The sequence below is a fragment of the Branchiostoma belcheri genome, unplaced genomic scaffold (assembly GCF_001625305.1).
Source record: "Branchiostoma belcheri isolate BF01 breed outbred unplaced genomic scaffold, Haploidv18h27 scaffold40, whole genome shotgun sequence".
Classification (NCBI taxonomy): Eukaryota; Metazoa; Chordata; class Leptocardii; order Amphioxiformes; family Branchiostomatidae; genus Branchiostoma; species Branchiostoma belcheri.
The window spans coordinates 842,067-850,492 of record NW_017804021.1 but is presented as its reverse complement, the minus strand read 5'-3'; the positions used below and the strand labels follow the sequence as shown (position 1 = coordinate 850,492).

Here is an 8,426-nt window from a genome sequence, read left to right as displayed (position 1 = left end):
TTTAATATAATAATACCTGGTTTGCGAAAAAGCGCCCAAATCGTTGACTAACACCATATTTGAACAAAATACGTAATTAAATGTAAGAAGAATGTACATCAACCCTTTTTACCCAATTTCAGTGTTTAGATTCAGAGATGCAAGGCCTGACCACTATTTTTGGATGCCATCTAGCGAAATTGATCAAAACTGCAGTTTGTAAAGTTGTGTGATCCATGTGGGCTCGTGAAGGATATGGTTTTGTAAGTTTATCGATCATATCATTTCTCTTATCAATCAGATACGTAGTGACAGGTATGGAAGCATTCCATATGCATGTTTAAGTCATGATCATTTATGTCTTATGTCTCAAATTATATTAATCAGAAACCATTTCCAAATGGTTAATACTCCTCGTTCCTCAGCCGCCCCCCTCCCCATATCCACCATCAACAACAAACGTAGCATTCATGATCGTCATGCATAATTTTTGGAAATGAGAACTTAAAAGAAAACATTTTGCTGCTGCTTACTTATTCTAAGGACACAAGTGCCTTAAGCTCTTGACAACATTCCTTAGTAAACCTCCTTGGCAGTGTAATGCTTCAAGCAAGAAAGTTTAAAAAATTCAACCTCCTTTCATCTGTGGCAAAATTATTTCAAAGCCATCAGCAGCTGCAAAATACAGTGCAATGCATTAATGAGAGATTCTCATGTGAAGATACTTAACTAATTAACGTTACAAAGATTATTGGTCAGGTATAAGACCAGATTTACACGCAGGCAAAAACCTGATGTGCAAAAACTTTGTGCATTTACAACTGTATGAAAACCACATACGTCACATTTCCCTACATGTAAATCTGCCTGAATGATGTACAAGAACATGTGGTCAGATGATACGTTACCTTAAGGGCTGGTGTACACTCTGAATTCTTGATGTACGTCAAAGCAGGCCGATTTATTGGCAGAGGATAAAAGAAGCACACGGTTTTCTTATGCTCAAGTGCATACGCAGTTTTTGCACCATCAGGTTTTTTTCTGCATATCAATCAGATCATAGATATGGCTTGTATTCATGTGTTATAGTTAACAAGTCTATTGTCAATGTGTTTCCAGTGCTTTTCGTCTTGGGTTCAGAGAACTGTAAGAGGTGTGCAGCTGCCATAACTGTGCTGAACTGCCGACACTGAGGATGTCCTGTGTGTCCTGTTTTACCAGAAGAAGAGTTCTACAACAGTTCCGATGGACAGGGTCCCATTGCTTCACAAACTACATGGCAGTATCTACCATAGAGACCATAGCACGCACAAACGTTCAACTGATGAAAGGACAGACCACTCAAAAACATTTACACAAAGGAGGATCACTTGATTTGGTGCTGTACAGAAAAAGCTCATCACAAAAATGTCATACAGGATACAAACTGCATCCAACTGGATGCTATCCAAGCTTACAGACTTTTAAAATATCTTCCCCATTTTTGTCTTGCCTGAGACTTTTCTCAAATACAACATCCGTATTGGCACGACGCCCAACAGCAGCCAAGAAGAGAGGTTTCTCTCTAAACCCCATAGACGACCTCCAGCCCTTGGTTCAGATCCCACTCTTGCCCCAGATAGAGAGAGTTGTGGACCCAACGGAAGAGGAAGTGCAAAGAGCTGCCCAGTTGTTTAGACCTGCAGGGCCGAAACATAAGATAGAGTTTGTGCTGTCTGCTCCCAGTCCAGATCATGCACCAGAACACAACAGACCAGAGGTGAGAAATGTACATGTATATAGTGTTCTCAATGCTTCCTGTGTTAAACCCTGTAAATATAAGAGAATCGTCTAGCCTTGGTACCATCCTGGTAAACTAACCAGAATGTTACCCAGGAGTGGCTAAGATGGCTACCCGCCATCAAGCTCCTGACTGCGGAGATAAGACGATATCTCTGCAGTTCAGGTAAATTCAGGTAAATGAATTGTCAGCAAAATGGCTACTTCATGAGTCAGTCAAGATTAATGGTCCAAACAAATATCATGGTGTCAGTCTTACTAAATGTTTCATTTAAAAAAAAATTGAAGGCATTATGTTTTCCATATATTGTAGAATGAAACTGGTTCTATTTTCTCTCAATAAACCAATTATTATCATTATTATCACTCTTATTTTAATTTGAAAATGAATGTCTTTCTCTTTTCCAGATTGCTGTTATGGGTCGCAGTAACGTTGGAAAGTCCACCCTTCTGCAGTGTTTGTTCAGAGAGGTTCCAGACCTGGAAGTCAGGACATCAAAAAACCCGGTACGATGAACCATTTGCAAGCAATTTTGTTTAGCAAGCAGGTGTAACAGTGAAACACAAAGGGGTGAGTAGCACAGTCTCCTGGTTCCCAGGATTCAAACCTTCTCACGAACCCAACGCACCAACCGCAAGGCCAAAAGGTCCGGACCTGTTTAAAATACAAGTTGGTCAGTTGGTGGTGCTTGAACATTCGAACCCCACTGTTACATTGATTAGTCTGAGAGCACTAATTTTCGAATTAGTATAGTTTTGTTGTGGAGTTTTGTATACTGGCTGCTTTTCTTTGCATTCAACTGGTAAGACCATGAGAATCATTTCATGAAACGGCGATTCATCATTCTTAACCTATAAAAATACTAGTATTTAAATCCCAATAAATATGTTGATGAAGGTTAAACATGCAATTAAAACATTACATAATACAAAAAATGAATTCTCTAAAATGTTTCAAATAACATTTCTATTTCATGTATCAGTGACTATCATCTAGTGCCTCTCAGTCACAGATGTACATGTAATAAGATAGCAGATGCTATCAGAAATGTCTGATAAAACCCTGTTTCTGTTGTTCCCAGGGCCACACTAAGATGGCCAACTTCTTCAGGGTGGGCCGTGCCATGACCTTAGTGGACATGCCTGGGTATGGGCACAGACAACCCGCTGACTTTGTCCGCATTGTGGAGGATTACCTGCTACAGAGGAAGAAGTAAGTCATGAAAATTACTGTACACATTATCTATATATTGGTGGAAGAACTAAAACTAATTGTAGATCCACATAAAGTGAAAAGGTTAGAGGCATAACATTTGCAAAGCAAATGCATTATGTTTACCTTCACACGGTCTACTGCCCACTAAACTACTGCTCTGTTTATTCTTACTGAAACTCATTCTTATATTTGGTGACCAAATTGTTACATAATGTGATCCAATACCACAGGCTGTTTGCCATAGCACCAGTTTACATGGTGACAGCTGTCTGGCCCAGGTCATTGACCTTACGTGTTTAGAGGTTGAACAAAAACAATTATGTTTTCCATCTGCAAAGGTACACATAAAAAAAAGGTACATTTTTAGTAACAAGAAGGAGGTAGTAACAAATAGTATTGGTAGTTAATGGTATAAATAAAAAATAAGGACTATGAATATAACTGTTGTCTTCTTTTCTCAGCCTGGTATTGACAGTGCTGCTCATAGATGGCAAATTAGGCATCATGCATAAAGACTGGTGCCGGATAGCCGTGCTGGAGCAGGCCAGGTTACGTTACGTGGTGAGTGCCTGACTTCTCCGTATACCCTCTCTTCCTGCAGTTTGAGAATGGCAGTCTTCCTGGTAGATGGCGCTGCTGGAATTGCATCATGGGATACTGTTGCTATAGAGATGATTGAAGAATTTAAGCGGCCTTATGTGGTATGTCTTTTGTCCGTGTTTGCAGTACATTCTTATAACTCCCAGTAATACTCCCTATTATTATTCGCCATACCCTACTCTACACGTGTTTAGTCATTTGTTCAGCCTTTATGACCACATACATTTCATTATGAAGGAAACTTTTTTTGCCAAACCTTTTTTTTTATTCGCACGCTCGCATCAGTTTTCGTGTTACCAGAGGATGTCATCCATATAATCAAATCATCATGGCCTAAATAGAAGTACATGTAATTATGAAGCACAATATGCTGTGTTTTTTTTCAGCTGGTGATGACAAAGATAGACAAAGTGTCGCCCCACATCCTCCTCAGGAATGTCTTATCTGTCAGACAGGTGATCAAGGAGAGGACAAAGACATGCCTCCCTCAGGTGTTCTTGGTCAGGTAAGGCTTAAATATCAAATTGGGTTATTGGAATTTTCTTCTTACACAACCAGTACTTACATTTCAGTGCCTGTCAGACATTTGCCCGCTTCATTTTTTTCTGATTTGCAAAACAAAAATGAATCAAATCCAAAAATGGCCCCAACAGTTGAAGAAAGTCCTTGTCTTCCTAGCTGTTATAGTTTTTTCATGTTTTATTTTTCTGCCCTGCCATTTCAATTTTTTTCCAAAAAAAATATGAGAACCAATTAAATTGTTGTGTATGTGGCCTAAATATCTTCCTTTTCCCCCCTACAGTGGTGTGACTGGAGATGGGGTTCCACTGCTGCAGTACTTCTTTGCACAAGTCACAGACTCCCTCAAGTGAAACAACAGATGCTTTATAAAAAAAATGGCAGTGGGCCAAGATGGGACTAGCTGGTTGGGTGACTAAAATAATTAGTCACCTTGGTGTTTGAATTAGACTAAAACGCTAGGAGGGAAGCGTTGCAATAGGGTCAGGTAAAGACAGGAGTGCTAGGGCCTAGGAAAAAAATGTTGTGTTTCCTGTTTCCCGACTGACCCTACAAAAAAATTGCCGTCCCTACACTTTTTTTGGGTGGACCCCTGCAAGGGACATAAATTTCTGAGCTGATCGACCTTTTTTAGCTCCATGATCTGACACCTGAGTGACGAAACATAGTACAATCGGTTTTCCAACATTGACATGAAAATATTTAAGTGTCCTCATGCAAGTTTTACTTTGTTAAACTGTTTTGTATGAGTTGGATTCACTAGAGATCGCCAAAGTCTAATAAAAAAAAAAGAAAGAATGGCACACATAGAAATAAAAATATATTAAAAAACTTTTGTCTCTCACTCTACAAGCTTTGTTCTTTTAAATATGATACTGTCTACTACAAATCTGCCAATCTGTTGTTTAACAAAGTCAAAGGCTGTCTTCACACTGAGCTCCCCAAATCTTGATCCGGGTAAATTGCATACTTCGTCTGGTCTACGTGCCACACGTTACTTCTTAACCATGCCCAAGTACAAATCGGCCAAGCTAGAATCCTAGATAGTCTGATGAAAAGACCCAAGGTGGCTTTGGGATATATTGAAGCTACTTAGAAACTACCTCCAGAGGTGGTTTGGGATCGACCCAGTTTCAATGCGATATGGAGCGTCCAGACACATGAATCCTGCTTTGGTGGAATCCAGATCCAATGTGCTTACATGTACAAGAGCTTAATGTGAAGATGGGGGTCAGAGTACACAATGCCTCGATTATGACGCCATTTTAGGAACTTTAATAGAGTTAGAAAATACATAGATATTGACATTGCCGTTGAAATTATATCTAATCCCCAAGTCCCTTTTGTAGTCAAAGTATAGACTTAGCGTACACAATGCCTCGGTTATGACGCCATTTCAGTGATCGACTATAATAGTATTAGAGAATACATAGCTCTTGATATTGCAGTCGAAATTATACCTCCCCCAAGTTCCTGCTGTAGTCAAAACAAGGAGGATTTAAACCACCTTGGTCAAAGCAGCCACTTAGTGTACACAATGCCTCGATTATGGCGTCATTTTGAGGACTATAACAGAATGTTAAAATAACATGACTCCTTCCAATCATCAACTATATTATATAAACATTACCTAATTTTTTCTGCCTTTAAATCAGGCTAGGCTGTTTCCTGTGATATTACTTCAGGTTTATTTTAGTTCAGTTTCAGCACTTACTAGGTTACGTCTTCACTACTGCTACACGGACAGCAGCTATGGACACCCTACTGTCAGCAGTCTGCCTTTTTTTTACTTAACCTGCAAAGACGCGCGTTGGAACTCAAAATGCCAACAAAAACCGATAAATTTTGTTGTTGGATTTTTTCACCACTGCTGTCAGCTGCAGCCAGTTCAATTGAATCTGATGTCTAACTTTTGGAACAACAAATCACCAACCCCTTTCCGCACCTGCGTTCTGTCGAAAACCTGATTTTCATCGGAACCAGGCACGCCTTTTTAATATGGTACAACCCGGCTACTCCTTAACAACAGCCAAAGCCATAAAAAAACTACCATTTAAACGGAAACGGGGGTGTCCAGAGAAATGGTCAACATGTTTAATGTCGACGGCCGAAATATACACATACAATTTTAAATAAGGGAGGCGCATCATCTGCAGCCCAATAACAAAAGTGGGGTCATGTGGCGCAGTTTGTAGCGCGTTCGGCTCACACCCAAGAGGTCGCGGGTTCGAATTCTGCCCATGTCACTGATCTTGTGCCCTTGGGAAAGGCACTTTACACGACTTTCCTCACTTCGCTCAGGTGGAAATAAGTACCTAGCTTCGGTTAGGGACGTCCATCGGATAGGACATTAAATGAAGGTCCCGTGTTTGGGGAGAGCCACACCCCACGCACGTTAAAGAACCAATCGCACTTATCGAAAAGAGTAGGGGTACTTCCCGGTGTGAGTGGTTCAAATCTTACAGTACGGTCTTACGCAGCTTGTACATGTACGTACATGTACAAAACTGGTGTGTTACGCCTTAAGGCGGTTTACCGGCTATGCGAAACAAACAAACAAACAAAAGGTATACCGAGTCGCAGACAAATCCATTCACCCCGACGTGAGATACACCTGCAAACATACAAACGTCGACCACTAACTTAACCCTTCCGCGGAAGTATATATCTCCTTCCTCTAGGCAACAAACAAAATACACGAAGTTAACGTTACGTACAAACAATAAAATTAAGATGATAATGAAAAAAACGGTAATTAAACAAAAACAATCATAAACGATAAAACTAAAATCCTGGGTCGGTTTATGTATTGATGTTATGATGACGATTCCGGTTTCTTGCAATTCCAGATGCAACTCAGCAAACTACTGAGGTACCCACGACGTCAAGCTATGAAACCTCTCCAATCCACACCACAGACCGTACTACACAGGCCACATCCACACAGGTGTCTTCTCCACGACTGACACAACTGTCAGCTCTTCCAGGAACAACTGTTTCACAGAATACCACTAACCAGACCACAGGCCTAGCAGGTATGATATGGATGACACTATCTTCATCATTTGATTCCCTTATTAACTGTATAAGGTTGCACCTTCTTGCATACAATTGTTGTTAGTGGCCTCTTGTTCCTATGTCAGAACAAGGAGCTTTCATCACGTTGTAGAATGTCCTTGGTCAGAAGCGCAAATCCACGAATCGTATCATGTTTTGCAGGAGGGGAGACGTCTGGCTTCACGCCGCTCCACATCGCGCTGGTTTGTGTGTTCTGTATTGTTGGCATCGGTATGATGGGAGGCGTGTTGATGTACTATGTGGCAACAGGCGACAAAGAAGACTGCAAGTGACACAGGATGTACCCAATGAACAGTAAAGCTAATCTACCGCTGACCTTGACAGAGAAGACAGACACCATATACTGTATTCACAGGTTCATTGTGCAAGGGAAGTCCCCCTAGCTCTATTCTTCAAGTAGAAAGAACTGCGAACCACGGCATAACACCCCGTCCTGAGGACTTCAACCCTTCCCGTAGCATGAATGTTAAAAAAAGGAAAACCTGTTGTCTTTTCATATACATGTACATAGAAATAAACATTTGTTGCCAAAACAGAATTTTTCATCTCCCACTCTTTGGTCTTTTTCATATGACATTATCTGGTACATGAACAGACATTTGTTCTGTCATTCTGTAGTTTTACAAGGTGAATGTAGTTATTATGTACCCACCCAATTGTCCAGACTATGCATGATGTACAAAATGACTGATAAACCGGTGGATGTACAAGCTACTAAGTACCTAACACCAGCTCAGAGAAGAACAAGAAATAGTCATGCCTTGAAGTAGCAGAGTTATCAAGCAAGGACTGAGTTCAAAACTATCGTAGGGTGGAACTCGCTGCCACCAAGTACAGTAGAAGCATCAGCACTAGATAGTTGTAAACAATGTTTAGAGTTAGATGTTAAAAGGTTAGGTATGACAGGTTGTTTGGTGTCATGTAGCCAGCTGCTAGCCTGGGTACCACTCAGGCTAGCTAGCTGCCGACGCGCCGCGTGTCTACACGGCGCGGCGGCAGCGAACGACTTGTTACACCTAACCTTAAGATCTGAACATCTAACTCTAAACAGGGTTTAAAACTATATATATATATATATATATATATATATACTTCACAGCTAAGGAGCTTTAAAGTCCTCAAATTTTTTAATGAAGCAACATGTTAGTGGTAATTCTATTTTAAATTGAGTTGTGATATTGTTTGTGTACGATCACAAAGCGATTCCAGGTTGCCATGAGTACCATAACACTTGACATTGCTGACGAAGTTATAT

At 40.5% G+C, this 8,426-nt stretch overlaps 1 protein-coding gene across 2 annotated transcripts; it reads left to right on the top strand.

Annotated features, from left to right (window-relative positions):
* Nucleotides 1-176: 176 nt before the first annotated feature.
* Nucleotides 177-4,645, top strand: LOC109477577 (GTP-binding protein 8-like). Of its 2 annotated transcripts, none has more exons than XM_019778902.1 (7): nt 177-242; nt 1,099-1,738; nt 2,167-2,265; nt 2,841-2,971; nt 3,576-3,675; nt 3,961-4,079; nt 4,377-4,645. In XM_019778902.1, exons 2-7 carry the CDS (start codon nt 1,175-1,177, stop codon nt 4,444-4,446), a joined length of 1,083 nt encoding a protein of 360 aa, XP_019634461.1. In that variant the 5' UTR covers nt 177-242; nt 1,099-1,174; the 3' UTR covers nt 4,447-4,645. The 2 variants fall into 2 exon arrangements, with proteins under 2 accessions (XP_019634461.1, XP_019634462.1); XM_019778903.1 differs by lacking the exon at nt 3,576-3,675 and adding an exon at nt 3,436-3,535.
* The last annotated feature ends 3,781 nt before the right edge of the window (nt 4,646-8,426 follow it).